General features: G+C 36.8%; 1 protein-coding gene across 1 annotated transcript in view; it reads right to left on the bottom strand.

Moving 5' to 3' along the window:
- Positions 1-24,844, bottom strand: part of LOC111506731 (uncharacterized) — a 220,588-nt gene that overhangs the window by 74,203 nt on the left and 121,541 nt on the right. Inside the window, exon 4 of the mRNA XM_074182009.1 lies at positions 24,591-24,714. Within this exon, the coding sequence (XP_074038110.1) occupies positions 24,591-24,714 (124 nt within the window). The remainder of the gene's footprint in view (positions 1-24,590; positions 24,715-24,844) is intronic.

The raw sequence follows: 24,844 nt of genomic DNA, 5'->3' as shown, positions 1-24,844 counted from the left end.
TCATTAAAAACAATAAAGACAAAACTTCGGTGTCGGATAGATCAGGAGTATATAAGCTGAATTGTGGCTCTTGCCCAAAACTGTATATTGGTCAAACAGGGAGAACATTTTCCCAAAGAATTAAAGAGCATAGAAGTAGTTTCGCAAATAGAAAGGCCAATTCTACATTTGCAAACCACCTTTTAGCAGAAGGACATGAGTTCAATCATGAATACGACGTGTACATTTGGGAGAGAATAATTTGAAAGTCAATCTTCTAGAATGTTTAGAAATCAATAGATTCAGAAATACGGGTAGTTTACTGAATGATCAATTAGAATTGAATGACTCCCCGTTAATAATATTTTTTCATAAGCTCAGGTAACTTAATTCATCACAAACTTAGGTAAAAATCAGGTACTCGAAATATAGGTACTTCAAATTAGGTATGTTAAGCATTGCATATGTAGAATATAGTTAGGAAACACATCCCTGAAGAACCCATTGTATGGCAAAACACGTGTTGAGTTTTTGTAAAATTGTTTGATGGAAATCTCACAATGAAGTGTTTATTGAATATCTACGTTAGTTATGGATTTTCATCAAGTATCGGCCAATTCCGTCATATACCGAACTTTCTGCTACAAATATCATCAAAACGTATCTGCAAGTGTTCCCTCAGGCCATGTAAACACCCGAAAATAATTTTACACACATTTTAGCGAGACGAATTTCCAGCACCCTTCGATCTACGGAAAACTGACGAGGGGAAACGCAACAGTATACTTGTATTCAACGTGGTAATGTTCGTGGGGTGGAAACCCTTTGGGAACTAACTAGTCATTAGAGCATTACTTTGAAATTAATTTACAACAGTTACCAGTTTGTCCGGCAACGAATGGATTATAACTTGAATAATGTTAGATTTCATTGAACTCAATACTAGCGACGCGACGAGGGATTAGATATGTTGAAAAATATGTTTTTTCCGTTAACCAGCTATCGCACCCCTACAAACAACTCTCAAAAGTCGAAACTTGTGTGAGCTAAGGACCAACGAGGTCTAACCTTTTAACATGTGATTCCTATAGCAAGTGAAAATCGAGCGTTCAGCCTGGGGCTTGAACCATCGACTCACACATCAGCCGATTGACTGAGTGAACAAAGCACCCACGTGGAACCGCCCGGCTGGGAAAATTTATGGAAATGCGAAAATAATGTTTGTTTTTTGAATCATGGTATTCCCACTGGGAGTTGTGAAATAGAAAATGAAATACTAGCTTTAATCGAAACGACTCGGAATTCAACAATTTCAGTGACTAATATCACACACCTTAGTATCTACATCCACATCGTTTGTTTTCATTGTATGAATAATGAAAACAAAACTTCAATGTCGATTAGCAAGCTTTGGAACCTCTGGATCTATTGAAAATACTTTTTCTCACCAGAATAATAATGCGGTGTCTTGCGCGTTTCGCTAACCAAATTAGTATCATCAGGAGATGACTAAACGAATAAAAGGGTACAAGCAAGAATGCTCGACAGCATTTTTTTCAAGGACAAAACACAAGCACTACAGGAAAATACTTGAAGTGCTCTCAGAACGGTGCCTGTTCGTGAGTAGAGAGTTGAATCGCTGATTTGGAGATTTGGAAAAATGATCTCAGAAAGTTTATTCCACATAAACGCAGTTCTCCAGATGAAAGAGTTCTTGAACAGTGAAGTTCGAATTGTACTGAGTTGAACCTCAAAACGATAAGCAGCCGCAGTCCGTCGCTTATTTCTGATATGTACCGCTCTTGGTGGAATCAAATGTGCCAAGTCACAATTGAACCCAGGTTTGTGTTTAATAAACCCTACAAAATGCAAATAAAACAGAACACAGCGTCAGATGCTATAGGATGTGGAGGGTACTCCAGATCACTAAGCCTAGGGATTAAGTGGAGAATGGGAAAAAATACCAGCGTGGTTCAACCAGAACTGGCTGGTATCTCAATCGCCACAAAAGAAATAACCAGAAAAGGAATTTCTAGCAAAAACATAACGATCTGCACTGATAGCAGACACGCCCTATTAGCCTTGAACAGACAACGTGTTACCTCAGGGATAGTACTATAGTGCCACTAAGATTTAGCCAAAGCCGCGATAGATAATCAATATTATCCTGAAGTGGTTTAAAGGGCACGACAAAAGTGAAGGTAATCGCATTGCCGACTGTTTAGCCAAGGAAGCGGATGGACTAAGAATTTTAGGACCCAGTCGCATCTATGGCCTGATAACTTCGACAATTGCGGAACAAACCTGCCGATATAAAGGAGATGTCTTCCAGAGACCTGTCCACCTTCCTAGAAAGTACAGCATGGACGATGACCTAGGAGTACAACTCCTTGGGAGGATGTACAATGGATCACATGTGGGCCTACACTCATCCCCCCTAATCTACAGATACAGATGTACCAAGTTACTTGAACACTTCATGTGAAAGTATCTGTAGAAGAGAGACATCTCCAACCTTTTTTCGATGTTCCAGGCTATCAAGGTTGCACGTGATGTTCGTGTCTCCAATCAGAACATCTCAAAACATTATGGTATTATCAAGACTAGTCTAAGACATCTTGGAAAATTTCAGATCATTGATAGTTATATGGTGTGGTAGCCCTCTATATGCTCTTTCTAAGAAGAATATTAAGTTTACTACCCGAAGGACATCCTTGTGAATAAATGAGACTAGATGGACTATACACTGTCCATCTGAGCAATATAGTGCTCCAAAACATTATCATGCATAGTGTACATAGTGCACGTGATTTCCCAAACAAGGCTGCTTGTACAGAGTCGCACTAAGGAACGATCAATTTTTTTTAATAATATGCGGTTGGGTATATGATTTTTTTTAGGTGGACTGTAGGGACACAAATCATCACTTTCTTTAGTTGTAACAGTACTTGACATTTCATAAATTATAACTTCAAAATACCGTGTATATACACACCACAGGCGTTGAAACGTAACTCACCACTCCGACCCTGTAGCGATATACCTGAATGGATTCCGCCAGCCGATTGCAGTTAAATCTGATTAGCCAGCGTAACGAAGCTTGTTCGTTTTACCCAATAGATGTTAATGTGAGTGGTGATCATGCTTCGATCATGCATCTATCATTGTTTGGGTTACTTTGTGTGTTGGATGGAGATAGTTAAGAACAGTCCAGAACATTTGAGATTATTCAAGAACATTCCACAACATTCCGTAACACGTGGGAACACTTTGGAATGTTCGGGAATAGTCTAGAATGTTTTGGGAACATCCTAGTTTATTATTCAACATTCCAATGTAAACTCTTTGGTGAATCATTTCCTCATGGGGATTTCCACAGTTTTCATCATCATTTGTCTCTAATTTCGTTTTTTAAATTTGTGTGTTATAACTTTTGAATCGCTAGGTATTCGTGCGAAGAATAAAAACTCAAAGTAGTCTCTACAATTTATTATCACACGCGGATGTTAGCACGGTAAAACCATCAATCAGTACATGTTTCGCATATAAGTTCATCATCAGCTAATTATTTGAAATTCTACAATAAAAGAAGAACAACATAACAATAGTTAATACAATGAAGTATAAAATACCCACATGGAGGAGAAAATATTTTATTTTGTAATGAAGAAAATAAAATTGTCACATGTTACCAATGAACAAACGGTCACAATGTTAATAATAATGAAAAAATATTTTTTAATGATAGTAAAAACGACGGAAGTTTGTCACATTTAATATTTAAAAGATTGAACTATGGGAGACTTTGAACATTTATACCCACTCATTAACATGAAAATCATCAAACGGTACATGAAAACTACTTATAATTAAAGATATTCCAACTGAATTTAATGAGGAGAATCAACTGTCAAAAGTATATGAAGAGATAAAAATCGAGATGACATGGAACAATGACAGGAGATTTGCAAACACAGAACACAACAGGAGAAGGACATACATAACGAATCATGCTCTGAGCAAACAGATCCCATACCATCTATGCATGCCGTCTTGTTACATGGAAAATCCAGGCAGGGGAAATTTAGTTGAAATTGAGAGAATTGAAAAACTTCTGGCAATCAAACTGTACTTGTTCATGTTCAAAAATGTTAAGTAAATTAGGTGCAGTGCCTTTTTGACAAACGTGTAAGATATCTAAATCAGAATCGATATCAAAACTATGGTTTCAGTTAAGATTGTGATTAGAGAATGAACTTTTGAAATTGTCAATTACTTCAACATGTTCAAGAACTCTTGTTTTAATTTTCCTACCACTTTGTCCGACATACTGAGCGGAACAATTCGGTTGTGAACACGAAATTCTGATTTATGGGAAGTGTTTTAATAGATTCATTCCTTTCAAATATTTATGGCGTCGATATTGCTGTATAATCCTTTGATTCAAACAGTTGAAGATATCTAAAAAATCACCAGACTCAGCGTCAACAATTCCATTTGTTTTGAACTTCGTTTAAATTTGTTTTGTATCCAAAATCGTGGATTTTTTTTAAATACTTGTATGTATACACTTTTTCAATAAGTATTTCTATGTGCCTATTTCCGATCAATCTTAATGGGTTTTTCCGATTAGAATTAACACAATCAATCAATTACTTTCAGACAGATTAATGCTGTTCTTTTTTCCCTGCGCTCATCGAAAGGTTTCGTTGAAAATATCTTCCACAATAGATGCACTTCAGCGACAAAACCACATTGATCTATTTTAGAGGATGTTCGTTTTTTGCACTATTTTTCCGGTTCGCTGCTAGTCTTGACTCACCTACCTCTCGACTTCAACCGTTGGAAAATATCTTTCACCGGAAAATTGGATGAAAAATGTCGTTTTATTAGATTTAAACTGGATTGCAGGTCTGTTATATCTGGATGAGAGTGAGTGGAATATAACAGTTCCGATCTCAACGGGATGATGGTGTAGAGAGGTTTAGTTCTTGGCTCTACACTGTTTTAATAATAATAATGATAATGAAAAATGGATTGTACAATAAAAATGAGATCAGTGAATTTTGAATTCTCTTTTTGAAGGTTATACAGTGCGGGGCAGATAGACAAAATATTATTTAAATCATGATGTTCATTTATAAAAATAATCTGACACGTCTCATTTTCTGATTTTATTATCCTATCGTGTAGAAATTTCATTCCCACACCGAACAATCTTCGAAATCTTCAAAATGGAAAGTAAGGGCTTTTTATACATCATTTGACGTATATTCTTGTTTATTCAAACATTCTATAGTTTTTCCATCGACGAAATTTGATCCCCTGGTTTAATGCCACTAGACTTCTTAAAGGGATATGTAAATAGTATTATACAATTAAACTCTACTTCATGTCGGTGCTACAGTGACAATATGACACGAACACCTTAAGTGAAACGTCAAATGTCTATGGCCTTATTAGATTACTTCGTACCGCACTTTCAATTAGACTTCCTCTATCAGCGTGTTGGTAGTGTTTATATATGGTAATGGAACCCTCTCAATGATAATGACAATAATGACAAATGCAGCCTCTCGAACATACGTCATTTTCATGTAAATTAACATTTTTAACAATATGCAGCTACTGCATTGTGATAATTGATGGTTGAACGGATCACGCATCATTTTCACGTCCACTGAATAATCCACAGGGTGCGCAAAAACTGGAGTCCAATGAGTGAATGAGAAAAATTAAAAATCTCAACCTTTTCAAAAGAGAACCCCCATTTTTTCCCTCAAGCTTCACTTCTATTATGAAAATAAGTCCTAGTTATGATACATTTCCCTATACCCAAAACTTATAATTTTGCTGATATTCCGCAATAGAAGTTTTCATCACGCGAGGATTTACGTTTTTACCCCCCAATTTTGTCCGATAAAATTTGTCCCATATTCAAGACAAAAATCATGATTAGAATAAACGACAATTTCAAATTCAGTTTCAATGCTAAACAAGAACATGTGACACTTTTGTTTTGCAAAATATGTTCAAATAGATTGCCTCCAATTTCTAAGCAATTTAAAATTTTCCGTATGACGTCTCCTACAGCTCGTTTTATCATGTCCGGTGTTGTTGATGCGTTAAAATACATCTCGTTTTTTATATGCTTCTGGAAAAGCAGTGAATTACCCAATCACTGTAATCTCATGATCTTCATTTGTCAACCACCGTTTAAGTTTTGATGATTTTCCTTTTGAATGATCCAAAGTTCATAAGATTGAAGATTAATCTTCTAATAATATCTGGAGATGGTTTCGTTTTTTCTGGATACCTTGTAGCATAAGCATCACATGTTTTTGTTAACACCTTATTGCATTCGCCATAAATCACCAATAAGTTAAAGAAATCGTGATTATTATAACCAGCACGAGCCATATTGTACCCTCTGAGAGCACGAATTTGACAATAAACAACTTTATTTCATTTGTCACCAAACATTGTGTTGAAAGATGGACAGCAGCCTACTAGAAATATCAACATTTCGGGAAAGTATGTAAATAATGGAATATCTCCAAAATTATAAGTTTTGGGTATAGGGAAGCGTATCATAACTAGGGCTTGTGTTCATAGTAGAATTGAACCTTGAGGAAAAAAATGGGGGTTCCCATTTGAAAAAGTTGAGATTAGTTTTCACACATCCTACCAATTTTCAGAATCGCCCTACTCTCATTTTTCTATATATAGATTGCATTAACTCATCTAGGTATACCCTGTATATGTCTCTAATAGTATTTTTCTAATGTTGTCTATTCTTTGCCTGATTTCTGGTTCATTTCTATACTATTCTAATTGTTTTCTAGTATTCAATACTTCTTGTTTTTTTCTGAAATTATTATGTACTCATTCGGGTTTACCTAAATCAAACTTTCCGAAAAGCCTTTTTTCGTTTTTGTTTTCCACGCCATGTATATTTTGAACTTCCTTTTGTTCGTACTCGTTCGATAACTCTTTCTCCATTATCGCTTTTTCTTAGCTAAAAACTACATCATTGGTTGCTGAAAGAAGAACAACCCCTGTCGGTCCACCCCTGATCATTATCCATTGACACCCTTAGATGACAACGCGTTCTCCTCTCTCCACAGACAACTACTCGAAATCAACAATTAACGACTCATTTCCATTCAACACCTTCAGAAAACTCACCCACAATCAACACCGAAGTCTTCATTTAGAAAGACTCGAACGCTATTATAGTCCGAAAGCACAGACCCATGCCGTTCTCTCGGCAGCCATTGGTAGGCGTCACGTCGATTGGCCAATCGCTGCGGTCGATGACAACGCACCCTTTCGGTCTTCGAATGAACTGCGTTCAAGTAGACGCGCTTTTTGATTTTCCCTGCTTTATTCTCTTGGAGATATAGTCTGGGGGCAAAGCAGTAAGGTTTTCCAAATATATCTTGTCGTCGATTGGGTAGAATTTTTTTATTTTCAAAGAAGCGAGTTCATTGAGCTTCATCAGGAAAGAATATTGATGTATTTTCATGCAATGTCAATTACATTACTTCGAAGTATTCCAGTTTCTCAGTGAAATTAGTGTATACAAGATTCTCATCTTTATTAATAAATAGACACTATGGAAAAGTATAATCTGGCATTGCGGATTGTATACTGGCTCGCCTTACCCACTGGCGAGAGTGAGTAAGGTTTTTCCTTACTCAAAAATCAACAGTGGATTGGAATCCAACTTGTTCAACAGGTAAATTTGGTTTTGGTGTTAGTGGTAGAATCCTGAACTTGGTGAAATTTTGACAACGTTTTTTTTGTAGTTATTCACCTCAGTATATTCTTACTTCCCATTTCATCAAATATCATAGATGAGGTTATTAGAGAAACCAGACTAATCCCAACATATCGTTAAAAGATCTGTTCATTAAAACAAAATATAAACGTTCAAGACTAATTTGGTTCACTCAAAACTGAAATGAGTTTGTGGCATGAACCATAAAATATAGAAAGTATCTTGGTTTATAAGTATTCTCTTGTGGAATGTTTCAATCTAATATCCATCAATTTTATTAGTTCGAACTTCTATTGTGTAATATGATTCTAATACGATTCAAAATCTATGAAAGAACAAATAAAATTAGAATATCAATTATATTAAGCAATAACACGTGAAATGAAAATACAACGAATAGAATAAAATAATCAAGGTACAAAATGAAAATACCATGAAATATTGTCACCTACTTTCAAACAAATATTCTCCGTCAGATAGCCCAAAATAGCAGAGCAACCAGACCTACTTCATTTTTATCAAAACTTATATTTATATTAATAGAGAAAGGTGAAAAAAAATTATAGTTTTTGACACAACCAATTGAACTTTGCTTCTCTTGATTCTCATGTTGATGTTATCATTAAGTCTCAGGGATCTTGGTTCAGAATGGAATGATTATAGTGTATTACTTCATTGATTTTCTAGGTCAGAGTATTTGTATTTTTCAATGATTCGTTTAGTATGATTTCCACTTGATATCTATAAGTGTAGAAACTTTCCATTTATCATCCAAAATAGTAATGTCAGATCAAAAATGCTCCGTGTTAGGAATCACACGTTAAAAGGTAAGACCTCGTTAGTCCTTAGCTCGCACAAGTTTCTCAACTTCTGAGAGTTGTCGTTCATATGGGGGCGACAGCTGATTAACGAAAACACAGACTTTAAAAACAGATTTTTTTTTATCACGTATTAAAAAAGACACTTCAATATGTGACATTCCTCTCAACAGAGGACACGTGTTTTTCACTATACAATAAAATCTTCAGGCGTCACAATACTAGCTAAAGAAATTCTGTGTCATGCTTTTATAATAATTTGAATCCTAAGTTATATGATACAATTGGGAATGTATAAGGATTCAAATTACTGCAAAATCACGACACAGAATTTGTTCAGTCAGTATGTGACGCCTGCAGATGCTATTGAATGGTGTTACACGTGTCACAGTTCCATCATATGCTGTGTTGTGGAATTTAAAAGGTACCAGAAAGGACCACAAAACAACTTGTACTGAAAAGAATAAAAGAACGTAGAAATAGTTTTCTGAATGAGAAGACGAATTGGACATTTGCAAATCATCTCTTGGCAGAGGGGCACTAGTTTGATAATGATTACGACGTAGTGCATTCGGAAGAGAAGTTCTCAAAACTCAATCTTGTGGCATACTTAGAAATTATTAGATTCAAGAATTCGTAGCTAGCTCAGTGACCAAATAAATTTGAATAATTTCCTCTTCATTCAATTTGTTTTATAACGATGAAATTGGTGGGTAGGATAGATCTTTCATTAAGGAAATATGAGATCAAAAGTTGGTTTAATATTTATTATGTGTCCATTTGTTCATAATTTTCTTTAAGTATTTAATTTAGAAATTTGATAGGTAGTAATAGTCCTCAAGATACAACTCACCATATTTTATGAAAACAATTAATTTTCAGTTAGTACTGAACATGTCTGAAGAAGCTGTTTTATATTGTCGCGTTTTATACACTGTTATAATGGATATTCAGCCAGTTCAATCACATTACAATTGATGATTGCTGCACAGAATCCATTATGCAGTTAATAATAATGATTGCATATGTACTATTCCGAAAGTAAGGCCCTCTATGAGATATCAGATGATCGATTTTCATCAGAACGGTGACAGAAAACACCACTTTTATCCCAAAATCATACAATGTCCACCTCTTTCTATTGTTTTCGAGCTGACAGATTATAATAGGAGGAATATCGAAACGTAATTTTCACGAAATACTATCAATACGGTTCAATATCCGGCTCGAAGGGCCATAATGTTCGATAACCCTTGATGAATGGTTATCGATAAATGGACTGCATCAATATGCAGTCATCGATAAGTTTTGATTGAATTCGTGACCACAAGGACTCACCGATTATGAAACAGCTGATGTTGAGTCTCGTGGTAGTTCAGTTTCTAATGATACCAATTATGATATTCTAACGAAAAATAAAAAAAAAATAAAATAAAAAAAGCATCTTGTGGTCTGTGGCGCTGACAAAAGTATTTCCTCAATGGCTAGCCGTAACAGCGTTTATTGAACGATATTTATTGTTCTTCGAATATGACTGTAGCAGTTATTTTATATGAATATCAAACAGAATAATCTAATTAAAAAACGAACGATATAACATTCTAAGAACCATTAATTGTGTACCTAATAACAAATCTTGACGTCACAATGCAGATGATATTTCTGTACTTGTGTTATACTTCTGGTTAATTATATTTGATTGTTTGGCTCATGTAGCTAATAACCTAACTTTTTCTTCTTCTGCACAACTTATTAGTTGATTAGTTAGTGGCATAACCTAACATTTTCTTCTTCTGTTGATTATTTGCATTAAATTTTTTTATTAATGTTGATGGTTGTTGATAAGAAAGTGATAAAATTACATGGAGCACAAATATTTTTGAAACTTGCTCCCAGACTATATTCTTTTTGATATTAATTAGTGAGATGGCCGCGCCTTACGTGCTTACTGTGCATTGTGTGTTATGCATGTCGCGGTTGTTTTTTTACCTCGTTTTAATTCCCCTGTTTTCCTGAGGTCGTTAAGTCGCGAAGGTGGTGGTGATTTGCGATAGTAAGCAGGACCGTGACAAGAGAACTTGTTGGGTGTTTTCGAGGCGGCAACGAACGCCAGCCTATTCGATTTCTTCAGATAGAATTCTTGAGGAAAATGCGGACCTATAGGGAAAAATATTGAAGTATTCATACCACGGATGAAGATGGTATTCTATCCGGAATCGAACCACTTCCTGACGGAAACCATCTGTCAACAGTAGGCAAAAAATCATATAATCCTCAAGAAACCAACTAATTTCGTTATTCAATAATCATTTCTGATTATATAAGAATCACAATAAATAAATAATATATGTATAATGAATATTTCGTTTATATAGGTGAATGGAAAAATAGGGATTCAAATATTAGGGTGATAATTGAACACTTTTGAATACTACTTACTCACATATATGTACAATCGATCGCTTCAAAAACACTTCACTACCTTTCTTCGAAAGCTTCTGATAATTCCACTTTCACGCCTGATACTTTGTTTCAATTTTCCCCAAATCAACTCGATGGGATTGAAAACACAAAAATAATAGGAAAGTCTCAGTATGGTGTGTCCGTACTTTTCAGCAATACTCTCAAGGGCATACATTTTTTCAAATGTTTTTGTCTATAAAACTTCAAGTAGTTACTTTTTGGTATATTCATCTTACAAATACAAATTATTATCCAAAAACAAACTTTGTATTTCATCTTTCCTCGAATTTTTATTCGGTACTTTGATGAGCTGTCGCGAATGATAGGAAGCGTTGTCAAGACTATTACACTATCCGCATCCAAATTTGGAATCAATGTGTTTTCAAACCATTCCTCAAAAATATTAGCTTTAATGTTTTTATGATAGTCAACATTGCAGTCCTCAAATTTTTTTTCACATAATTTCAAAGAATTAGGAACCCATCCTTCACTTCCTGCGCAATGCACAATGATTAGTCGCGATCTTTTTTTTGCAGGCATGTTAGGCGTACACATTCTCGAACCATCAGTCCACCCTTTCGTAACTGTGTCGTGAGTGTCATACCAAGTTTTGTCCAAATAGAAAATTTTTCGTTGTAGTATTCAATTTCTTCTATATGATTTCAGTTGTAAGAATCTCATTGCTTTTGTAACAGTCATAGAGTCGTATATTGTTTTTTCAATGATTTTATTAGATCAACATCTAAAGGTTTTGGTAATCCTGTATCACATCGCGTCTTGCGTTCACAATGTTTGTTTTTGACTATTCAACGTGTGATTGAGAAAGGAATTTTGGTCAAATCTTATGTTGCTTGTAATAGTTTGTTTCTCTCGAAACCAAAATTGAGATGTAGATTCTTATATACATTAAAACATACTCTCTGTGTTTCAATATTCAAATGCATCCGAATCTTACTCACTGGTATCTCTTTTTCGCATTGTTCAGCAGCGCTATTGGAATCACTACACAGGAAAAAGTCTGCGTTGTTATCACACTCGTTATTACTATTAGTACTTGTCCAAGGACGCCACATTTAAAACAGATAACAAAAAAATTATAACTGCAGCAATATCTAATTTCAATACTCAGATCGCGATCAGTTCCTGAACTGAACACGACGGCGATAACTATCCCCGCATTCCCGATTTCTATTCGTCACCGTAGCATGACTTCTAATTTGATTTGATGATGATCATAAAACTCGATTAGTAAAAATTATCCAATACGAAGCGCCAATTCTACAGTCTACTTGGACTAATTCGCAGCCGATTCATTTGTATGTATTGTTTTTTTTGCCTTTGAGCCAATTTTGTACAGGTGCAGGCCCAAGTCACGACGCAAATTCTCCTGCACACTCTCACAGACATCGGCGATGTTTTCGGCAGATCTTGCGTGTCGTCGACGTACAGGTGTTGGTCGATCGTTGATTTGGCACAACAGACTGAATAAATATGTTTGAAATATGTTTTTTCCGTTAACCAGCTAACGCAACCTTACGAACGCAGAATTCGAAACTTGTGCCAGCTAAGGACTAACGAGGTCTTACCTTTTTACATGTGATTCCTAACAGATCCAATTTGACAGATGTAGTTCCAAAATGATGGCCGTTATGAAGAGGCACAACCAGATTTGCCAAGATGTACGCGCTACTTCTGCAGTAGCAATCTATCGTCACTATTTGGAAGTAACTGACAGCCCGATGTTGCTTTGAATTCACTCCAACTTTCTCTTGGTAATATCTGGGACTTTCTGTTCCTCTCTATGCTTTCTGGAGTCTTAAAATATCCTGTGAGTTCGTGGCATTCAACCAAAACCGATTCATTCACTAGATAATAACAGTTTACCCACAGGTAGCAGGAAACGGGTCGGCTTTTTCCTGCGACCCCGGTGTCGACAATTTATATTCATCCAAATCTCAAATCTGCAGATTCGCTATGCAACAGCAACGAATTGCTGTTGGCAGATCAATCGTGCAGCACACAAAAAGTTCATTTTGAACGAGACTCTCATATAATACGTCACTAAGGGCTGTTCGTCGAATGTTTTCGACAGCCGTCGCGGCCGCCTCAATTTTCCGTGAAATAAACTGAATACGACGTGACGAACTGCGCACCGTTTATAATTGGATAATTCCGCTGAAAATGGATTTTGTTTGCGTTTCACTACAATTCCGGATGCATTCCTCCGGTTTGGTGACGTTGTTGTCAACAGAGCGGTATACGACCAGTTAGTCGGAAAACTCGATTAGGTATACGTTGATGGGCCTGTGTGAAGTTTGTGGGGTTTTTTTTAACCGGCAGGTGGAGTTTTTGTTGCGAAAGAACGATTTGAAAAATTTTTCCGGATTATGGTAGTTTTTCAAAACTAATTATCGAACAATGATTGGAAAATAAATATACACTTGACAATCAGCTCTTGGGATTTGGATTCAACGCAAGACACTACTTCGACCTTGGGTCTGCAAACTCCTCTTACGAGTTATTAGAAAAAAGTAAAAAAATATTTTCAATAGAGCCTAAATATTTTAACGAATCATTTCAGTATTATTTTTTGAGTTAGCTCGATTTGCTTATGTTGTCCCAGAAGTACCCAGATGGATCTAGAGATGGCGGTAGTTGTTTATCACTATATTAGAGAGTACACAATCTATAAGGCATATGTTTCAAGTTTGAAGACGTTGCGTTGTTTAGATTTTGTTTGGCAGACATCAATAGCGAAAGTTTCCGATGAATTTGTGAAAATGGAGAAAATTGGTCATTGATATGTGGTACAATACTTTTATTTGAAAGGCCTCAGCTGAATTGGATTCTACTCCGGATGAGTCTGCTCATTCGTTTCGGGAGCAGAGTTTAAACGTACAAGCCGTACAAGCTGCCTAGACGAGCATCGCAGTGGTCGACCATATGAGGTAACGACTCCAGTAACGGCGAAGAAAATCCACAAAGCTGGACTGACTTATCGTAGACTGAAAATGCGCGAGCTAGCAGACTTGGTGGACATTTCAAAAAGTGTCATATATCGTATATTATCTGAAAAATTTTACATGAGAAAGCTGTGTGCAAGATTGTTGCCGCGTTTGCTCACACTCGAGCAAACAGTATCGAGAAGATGTTTCAATTGAGTTTGTTTGAAGGTGATTGACAATGTTTCATGATGAATTTCACTAGTTCGGACTTCCTTTGTCTACTATATAAAATGATTTGAAATCCCTGAAACAACTAAAGAAGAAGAATTAAAAATTAGATAGCTGAAAATAATAATTATATTAACCAAAATAAACCTGAAATGAAATAATAGTGAAATAAAATACAAGTAAAAATAGAACAATTGAATAAATAAAAAAATAAAGAAATGAAAAAAAGAAAAAAAATTAAAATGAAAAGTGAAGAGATTCCAAGTCACGTTAGTTCACGACGTTTCGATTGTTAATATCTACAATCGTCTTCGGGTGATGACTGGACTGATTCCTCCGAGAGATGACTATTTATAGGTCGTTCGAGTACTTTCACTTATCCCCGCTTTCCATTTTCCGCTTCACTGGTTCCGTGCGAGATGACCGTTTTAGCGGGAGTTGGCCATTTTTCGCTTGATGATGGGTTTCCATATGTTGCGTATTTCTACGCTGGCTTGGCTGAATACGTTGTTGGACAACATGTATGCGGCTTCCTTGAATTTTCTCCTAGACCAATGTTCCTCTCTGTGCAAGATCTCAACTTGGGACCACTCGATGTTGTGTTGATGGGTCCAAACATGGTCTGCTATTCCTGATTTGCTGGTTTCCCCTCGCTGTGTGTGTTTCTTGTGCTCGGCAATGCGAACATTCAATGGCCTCTTAGTTTCACCAATATAGGACTTTCCGCACTCACAGGGTATCCGGTAAATGCAATTCTTGGAATCGCAGTCCGCGTTTGGTGGCCTGGTTTTCGTGAGGCTGCTACGGATAGTGTTACCGGATCTGAAGCAGGTTATGATGTTGTACTTGGAACCAATTCTTCTTATCCTCTCCGATAATCCTCTGATGTAGGGAAGTGCAAGCACTGGTTGTGACGGCTTCTCTTCCTTGCGAGGCACCTGCTGGAGCCTCTGGATGGAACAGATACGTGTTACCAAGATTTTGTTATTTTTTTTCTTTTCAATTTCTCGCCAGACAATGCTGCAGTTCCAGCAGACTTCGAACTTCCGGCCAGATGGAAAGCCGCGACCGTGTCAACGCAAGTGAAGTCCCATACCATAGGTTTACCGTGTTTCCATGGTGCGAGAGACATACCATCAGGTCGTTTACCATCATCTCGACTTGTACCTAAGGGTTCCAGAATTGCAGATACATCAGCTGACAACATAGCTCTTTTTTTATATGTCGTTCACTTGGTGATGTCAACATGTACGCCCTGCACTTCTCCTACTTCTCCGACAAGCCACAGCATCATTATTCTGCGTCTGCCTAGTTATAATTGCGAACTTAATCTCATTGAACGCGTTTGTAATAAAAATACTTATATTATTTACCAATACATTGAGTAATACAGAGTAATTCTTCAATACGAAAACATCTAATGAAAGTAAACAGAAGGATAATCGTTAGACTCTGCAGCCATATCTTCCATAGTCCCAACTTGACAATGGTTTGCGATAGAAAAATAGGATGTACCCAGTTAGTATTATAAACCCACCTATACCTGCTGTAGCAACGAAATAACAAAAACATTAGAGCACTCGTTGACGCTTTGCATTTATAATGAGCATTAATTACTTTTCACAATTAGGAAATAGATTATAGTTCAGAATAACATGTACACTGCAATCTCAACAAATCCAGAAAACCCTCATTACAATGGAATGTCCTAGTCAAAACCCCCCTCGAGAGGTCGGCGGAGGTAACCTCGCCTGTATTCCTGACTCGGAAAATGGTACAGAGCTGTACAATAACCAATTATTTACAAACAACCGAAAACTGATGTCGGTTCATTAGAGGCAGTCGTTTCTGTACAAGTTACGTCATTAGTCGCGCGTTAAACAACCGAATGTCAGAACAAAACTTGCACAACTTCATAGCCCTCTATTAGCAGCTACGTAATTACTTCGTTAGTAAAATTCTTGCCAACTACGGTGTGCCCGGTTCGTTCGTCGCGGGGCCGTCTTTACGGCTTTACTTTAATTAAGACAAGGTAGAATCACTTCGAAGAGGAAGTGTCGACGAGACTTCATCTGGTCTGACAGTAAATCGTTATCTCTGATCGTTTCGATTGATATCTGGTGATTATTTTTGTTGGTTACTTGGAGAAAGGATTCTGAACGTCACCATATACGAAGTTCCGTGAAAAATTCTTGAGAGAATTTTTCCTATCAGGTCGTTCACCCGATCGCTCCAATAGAAACAAAGGTGCTGCTGACAGGAATATATAGAAACTTGAAAATATGCAAGTTATCCAACCTTAGAAAAAGGCCAGTCAACTAAAAATCAGCCAGAGCTCCATCAATATGGAGAAAAACATTCTGCAAAAAATTACAGACCCAACGCGCTACTATCTGTTAGTTCCAAAGAACCTAATGGTGCATCGGGGTCTTTTGACGTACACTCTCTAGAAAACACTGTGACCTCAAGGGCTGATATCCTTATTTTAATGATATCCATTTCAGCAATTTTGTTCCTGATGATAGTTTATAAAGGTCCTTTGTTGGATGATCGTTTAATACTCTTGAGCATAATTTGGGTTGGCCACAAACTGCTGTGCTCCACTGCCTCATATTCGACGGAATATGGAAAGAAAACTATCCCTTTGCTATATACATTAATTGCAGCTGAGGTCTCCATTATACGAGTACACACCCATTTTTTTCAGGTGCACTCTTAATAGACAGTATCTAGTGTGTATTGTATTGCTCTGTTGAAGAAGTTCTTTAGGTATCTTCTTAAAGGGCCCCTTTTAGGTTTTCCCATGAGTTTCATTTTCTACTAGTCTTCCTGTTCATCATTTACCCATTTCCCTATGTGGTGTCATATCATGCATTTTAATATCTTTAATATCTCACTTGGGGTACATCAATTCCGAAAGTGCAGCCAGGCTACCTGTGAGGATACTGCGGTCATTTCTTTGAGGCCTTAAATTGGCATTCCTTAGACATTGCAAGATTGTATTGGTTTGAAAGGCGGGTAGTTATAAGTTGTGTTTGGTGTCGACAATGTGTACTTTGTTGACAAATTCAAATTGAAATTTTTTCGTATTCCCTATAGTTCGTTGAATTTTCCGGGCTCAATTGTCTTCTTTTTCCTCTTGATATAAAGGGGAAAGGTTCGGGGGTGTATCCATTGCTACTGTTAGTGTGATATTCATTGCTCCCAAACAAGCAAGTTTTCGCACCCTACATAGTTCATGAATGGAAGACGCCTATTTTACCTTATTTTTACCAATGCAAAGAAGTATAGATATCAGGTTAGTCTGAGATCTAGTATCACTCCCTGATATTTTTCCCTTTCTGCCTCTATGTTGGTTCTTTTGGTGAATGCTACTATGGTCTTGCAGTTGTGGCTACCCGTGCAACTATGTTTTCCCCACCATGGTCACACAGTTCCTATGTACCAATCTAGCTCTACTGTCGTGTATTGTTGCTATTTATTTTCCTATACCCCTTGATGATTGAGTCTAAGGTAACAGAGAAGATGAAATTCCTTCCTCTTGTGAGCATAATTGGTTTTTTGTTTCCTTCAAGATACCTAACCTATAGAAATATTGGTCTTGATTGGTCAATTTGTTCAATTTTTGAATTTATTTGTTTGAATATATCCATCAGGTCATGAGGCACAATTACAGGAGTACAAAATACAAAATGGAAAACTTATATTAGTCCTGAAAAACAAAAATCGAAACATAAAACGAAATCTATATTAGCATTACGTACCATGTACATTATAACACATAAGAATCAGTTTCAATCAGTTATACATTGCATTTATAGTTCCTACAACGACCACGACTTCTATACCTTCGTTTACCTTGTGAGGGTTCCAATGAATGCTTTCAGTTTTACTCACGTTTAAAAATACACACATCGGAAAAGTCTAGGGATATTTTTAAAAATGGCAATAATTTTTTTTTAGATCGCTTTGGGGAAAAAAAAGTTGACGGGTGATTATTAAACGAATGTAACTTACAACAAAATTTATCAAATGGTCAAAAATACTGAGTGCGCATATAAGCAAAACTAAAAAAAATATGGCTCTTCTTTGGCACCTCGAAAAAAAATCATAATACAAAAAAAATTGGAATCAGTACAAAGTATGGCCTCCACGCTGGTTTATTACGGCCCTACATCTATCGTGCATCGACAAAATGAGATTGTCAATGTCTTGTTGAGGTACATTTGCCCATTCAGCGATTAAAAGCTCTCTCAATTGAAACGTTGTGTGAATGTTTCCCATATGAGGAGTAATTCTTCGTTGAAGCATGTCCCACACATGCTCGATGGGATTCAGGTCCGGTGATTGTGCTAGCCATGGCAATACATCAACTCCTTCGTTGGTGAGCCAGTCAGTCACTAGACGCGCGACATGTGGACGAGCATTATCGTGCATTAGGTGGAAGTTTTCACCAACAGCACCAGCAAACGGACGGACGATAGGTAGAAGAATGGTGTCGAGGTACTGTCGAGCTGTGAGGGAACGATTTGGAAAAACGAGATCGGTTCTGCCGCCGATCATGATTCCGCCTCATAGCATTACTGTACCACCTCTGTATGTGTGGACTTCCTGGACGTGTCTCAAACGTTCATTATTTCCAGGTCGTCTCCACAGTCTTACTCGACGAGAATCTGGATGAAATCCAAATCTGGATTCGTCTGTGAACAAAACTGTGGCCCAATCACTTGCATCCCAGTTTTGATGTTCTTGACACCACTCTAATCTTCTACCGCGATTGCCTCTCGACAAAGGTGGACATCTAAGTGGCCTTCTGTTGTGGAGATCTGCTTCATGCAGTCGATTTCTGACAGTATCACGACCAATGGTTACCTGGTGCGTCTGCTGCAACACGTTAACCAACTCAGGTGCTGTGATTGTCGGTTGTCTTCTTGCGATTAAGACCAAAAATCGGTCTTGAACTGCAGTTGTAGCGCATCCTCGCCCTGGATGTTGTTCGGCTGGACTGCCAGTTTCACGGAAACACCGCCACAATCGACTGATAACAGTTTGGGAGACCCCCAAACGAAGAGCTACATCATTTCGTCGCATGCCACCTTGAAGAAGCCCTACAGCTCTATTCATCTCAGCCAATGGTAAGTGATGGCGTTCCATGTTAAAGCACAATATTTCCAGTTTAATTGCTGAGCAAGAACTGCATAGAAAGTACAAAGTCGACACTTTCAGATTATTTATTTTAGCCGAAAACCTACAGTTTGTAAAAAACTTGATAAAAGATTAGTTACCGTTTTTGCAGGCTCTGTTCAACCCATAAAAATCTACAGGGTGGTCGAGTGTACCAATTTAATCGAAATTAAACGACCTCATGCATTTATTTTTATGATATTTAGTATGTTATGAAAATATCCCTAGACTTTTCCGATGTGTGTAGTTTGTTAGTCTCAGACCAGTTGAGTAAGTCATAACCGAATTATTTTCCTTCGCTCCTATAAACACGTGGAAACGTGGAAACTGAATTTACATCGCCATCGCGCCATCAATCAAAATGGCGAACCTCTCAACTTGTGAAGCCTACATGAAGTCAACCCGAACGTATGAATTCCAATGGAATACGATAATTACCAAGCTCGTTTGTCGAAGACGGCAGTGTGGAGAGCGGATTTGAATGAAATATCGCTCCTTGTCAATGAACTCTTCCGAAATCTTGATTTGCACTCGGAGTGCATAAACTACGCTGATTAGAGCAAACGACAAAGGGAAAACTTCCGAAAACACTCGAGAGGTTCCAATAATCGTGTGAGGCTAGGTAATATAGCCATAGTTAAAAAGTTTGCACAGAGACAACATTTCTATACGCTTCTTCTGTCAATTGTGAGGTCTGTAATTCTGTGTTTTTTTTTTCAACTCAAAAAATTGAAATTTAGGATAATGAAGGGAAATTGACAGATGAAACTTTCCAGATGGTTGTAGTAGTTGAAGATATTGACATTATATTCTAGGGTTTTGAAGATTTTTCAGGAGCTTCAAAAAGATGTGTCACAAGACCTCCCTTTCCATTTAATTTTTTTCCAGATGGCGCCCAGTCGCCATCTTGAAAGTTTTATCTGTCAATTTCACTTCAAAATAAAGTATTCATGCATTAATTTCATTATCCCGTTCAAAAATATAAGGGGGGCATTAAAGAAATGCACTGTATATAACGGATAAATAACGGATAAATTCATTTTCTACGTGTTCATGAATTCAAATGAAAAATCCTGAAAAAGGTCAATTTTTATATTCGAAAATAAACTTTTTCAATGAAAATATTCAACTGCGCCATCAATCCCCTAGAAAATCGCTCACAAATGATGAAAACTAATAATCTTTCTCGAACAGAGGCAATTCAATGCGGTGTGCCACAGGGTTCAGCGCTAGGTCCCACACTGTTCCTACTTTATATAACTGATCTCACAAAACTTCATATATCTGGAAAGTATACGTTGTTTGCCGATGATACCCCCATATTTTGGCATGATAATGATGGGCACTTATTACATCACAAGATGCAAGTAGACTTTGAAAAAGGTAAAACCTGGTATGGATAACTTGCTCGTCTTCAATACTACTAAGTCTGCTCTGTTAACATTCCGCTGTGAGCTTTCTGCCCTGTGCTTGGGCACAGAAAACATTGAAAATGTATATTCCATCAGATTTCTTTAGGATAATATCACATGAATTGGGTTTTACAGCTGGTAAAACAGCTTATTTTGCTGTTATTGAAGCCCACCTAGTCAATGGCATAGCCTTCTGGGGAGTGTACAACAAACAACTCTCAAATATGGTGCAAGTTGTACAAAATAGGCTATGACGGCTCTCTTAAGTAAAAATGCGTGATTCTTGCAGAGACCTTTTCAAAAATGATTGAATCCTCACAGTCACATCAATCTTTGTTTTAGAAACCACTTGCTTAATACACAAGAATCGTAACAAAAATTGAGATGACTTCTCCCTCTACCAGAAAACAACTTTGTTGAGGAATCTCTCATTTAAAATGGACTAAAAATTTGTAATTGCTTACCACTAAGATTAAGAGAAATTGAATCATTAGGTTGGTTTAAAAAACATGTTAAAGAGCTGCTATTCACTCATTCATTCTGCAATATGGAGGAATTTTTTAGTAGTGAACCTTTTTGTTGCCATTAGAATACGTTTGTCTCCTTATTATGATTGATTTCAATGTTTTCATCATGTGGCTGTACCTACTTATTCATTTCACTAACTAGCACTTGGCTTTAACATTTTACTTATACACATTGTATTCATATTAAGTCTGTATCAGTACCATTTTATTGTTTTTAACATTCCAACTTGTTTTAACTGTTTTTTCTGACATTAAAGCATATTTTATTGATTGAAAGGGTTTCCAATTCTCTATTCAGCCATATGATATTTTTTAATTTTCGAAATGAGATACTTAGGGAATCACACGTTGAAAGGTAAGACCTCGTTAATCCTTAGCTCGCACAACTTTCTGCTTCTGAGAGTTGTCGTTCATAGGAGTGCGACAGCTGGTTAACGAAAAAATAGATTTTAAACAGAAACTGATTTTTTTTATTTAATACAAACAGATCTCCTTCGGGACAAATAGCGGTCACGATTGACTAGTCTATCAGTATTTTTATTGTCAAATGTTATTGTGACATTTGAATGACACAAAAAGATAGGACGTATTTGAAATTCAGTTAGTTAGCTAGACCTTTCCAATTATTTGTATTGTACTTTGTTGTAAATTCTTTCTTCAGGAATTTCTAAACTTTTTTGTGAATTGTTTCAAAATGCGCCTATATGAGACCCAAATAATTAAGATATTGATATTGCTCGGCGTAGGTGATGAAACAAGAATATTCAATGAGAAATATTCCCAGTCTACGGTGAGAAGAACAGAGTAAAAATTTCGTGAATTTGGAACTGTCAAAGATCTTTCCGAAGCTGGGAGATCAAAACTGAACGACGACAAGAAATTGGATGTATTATTATCTTTTGAGGAAAATCCACAGACCCCTGCAAAAAAAGTAGCTGATGATAATGATATATGTGAAACTTTCTGTATTGAGAATTTTCAAAACACATAAATACCAGCCATATAGATCAAGAACTGAATGAGGATGATCCTGATCGTAGATTATAATTTTGTGAAATGATGATGGATAGAAGTCAACGGAATCAGGTGTTTCCCAAAAACATTTTTTTCCGATAAGGCAACGTTTGCCTTACATGGAACGGTGAACAAGCAAAATTATCAGTATTGGAGTACGCAAAATCCCCATTTGATGAAAGAAGGTCACACTCAGTATGCTATTAAAGTGACCGTTTGGGCTAATATACTGAATAAAACTATGATTGGACCCTATTTTTTGAGGGGACTGTAACTGGGGCCAGTGACTTGGATTTTTTAAAGAATGTTTTAATATCAGATTTACGACAACGTTCTCCTGATCGTGTTAACACCGCATATATTATTAGAAACATATGTTTTCAACAGGATGAAGCTGCGCCAGCAGCATATCTGAATCAAGTTTTTCCCCGTCGATGGATCGGTAGACGTGGCGAAATTGAATGGCCAGCCCGTTTTTGCGATCTAACTCCACTTGATTTTTTCTGTGGGGCTATAAAATCAAAAATTTACAAGAGAAAACCAACTGATGCTGATGACTTAAAACACTGCATCAGAAAAGAAATCAATCAAATCACCACAGATATGTTCCAAAACATTGTCGAAGAATTTCAACACCGTCAAATTTTTTATCAGGCGATGAACGTTTCCCATTTTGAGCGTATGCTTCAGACTGTTAGTATTTTAAACATTGTTGAAAGCGTTGAAGTTTATTTCGTTCCATGGTATCATTAATAAACTGTACAAATTGAACAATTAAATTTTTTTTGTTACCAACGTCCAATTATAAAAAATACCATATTGCTGAAAAAAGAATTGAAAACCCTTCCAAACGAGAAAACATATACGCTACCCCTTTCCATTTTAAATTTTCATAGAGGTTGCTATAACCCCCAAGGGGTTCGATAGGGCAGATGAATTATTTTATTGAAAAAGTGTGTTTTCAAATATAAAAATTACCCTGTTTCAGGATTTTTCATTTGCTTTCATAGTTACGTAGAAAATGAATTCATCCGTTACTTTAGGACCGCACTGTATATTGGCTTGTTTTAAAAGTTTTGTGCTTTTTACTGTGTGGTGGTGTATCCTAATCGATAGACAATTTTGTACTATACAGAGTGTTCAAGTGTTCATTGAACATGCAACAAAAATTGTAAGGGACTATTCCTTGAAATACTCTGAGGATATTTTGTCCTTCGATGATTTTTGTTTGTTTGTTTCAAAGATACGGAGCGAAAAAGAATTTCTTAATAATTCATTACCAAAAATTACATGTAATGTTTCTCAATCTTCAAGAACTGTTGAAGATGACTACCCCCTGCTCGGATGTAAGGGTCCAATCTTCTCGTCATCAACTCCCGAACTCTTTCAAAAACAACAGGATCGTTTCTGATTGCATTATACCCAGCAAATTGAATGTCTGCAGCTGTTTGTAGTAATCGGATTGTTGATAGCTACTAACGGAATTGTTAGATTTTTTATTACTTGGTAGGTCCAGTGAAGTATACTATACTTTTATTTCGGATACGTTTTTTTTTCTTTGGTACCTTGGGAGCTGTCTGACTTGTCCATTTAGTCCAAGTCTCTAGAAAACCATGCTGCCTCTTGGGCTTATTGCGTTTATTCTCCCATCTTCTCATGACACCCATTCCATCAGTCTTGTTCCCTGTACTAGTTTGTACAAGTTCCGTGTTGGATGTTCGTCATATTCTTCTGTACGTGATTTGGTACGTCCATATATTGCCTGCTTTCTGTGATTCAGTGTCCCACATTCGCATAAGATGTGTGGAGCTGTTTCTATCCCTTCGTTGCATAATCTGCAGCTGAGGTCTCGGTTGTACAACCCCATTCTATTCAGGTGTCCTCTAAGAGAACAATGACCGGTTAGTAACCCTGTAATTATTTTGAGCCGATCCCTACTATATTGAAGTAGTCCTTCGGTTTTTTTCTCCGACGGACACCCTGTATACATTGATGCTAAATTTTTATCCACATTCCAAAGTATATGATGATGAGCGATTTTCACCCTTTTTTTATACGAATTCAAATGGAAACAAAGCTTTGCCGAAACAGGCTACTGTTACAGTTAGTTATTATAATTGTGAATTGAAACACTGATGAACGGATAGCAAATTACAATATCTTCATATGGATCACTTACAAATAATGCAACTTGGACAACCATCTAAACACGACAGTGAAAATAAGGAAAAACTCACCTGTATCCTATCTTCCGGCAAATCCGTTTTCAAACTTAGCATTTCTCTGGCGTAGACGTCAGGATAATGGGCGTCCTTGAAGGCCTTCTCCAGTTCCTCCAGTTGATAGCTCGTAAAAATCGTCCTGCCACACACCCACCAAGGGTAGTTAAATATGTAACGTACAGAGGGTAGCTAAACTATTCAGGCCCCGAACTCTAACTTTACGATTCACCGTAAATAATAAATTGCCGTACATGTACGGTGAGTCGAAG

This window comes from Leptinotarsa decemlineata, unplaced genomic scaffold (assembly GCF_025532065.1).
Source record: "Leptinotarsa decemlineata unplaced genomic scaffold, Ldec_3_MD MMD2_tig00026328_RagTag_RagTag, whole genome shotgun sequence".
Classification (NCBI taxonomy): Eukaryota; Metazoa; Arthropoda; class Insecta; order Coleoptera; family Chrysomelidae; genus Leptinotarsa; species Leptinotarsa decemlineata.
The sequence above is the reverse complement of the archived record's forward strand: the minus strand, read 5'-3'. Positions and strand labels throughout refer to the sequence as shown.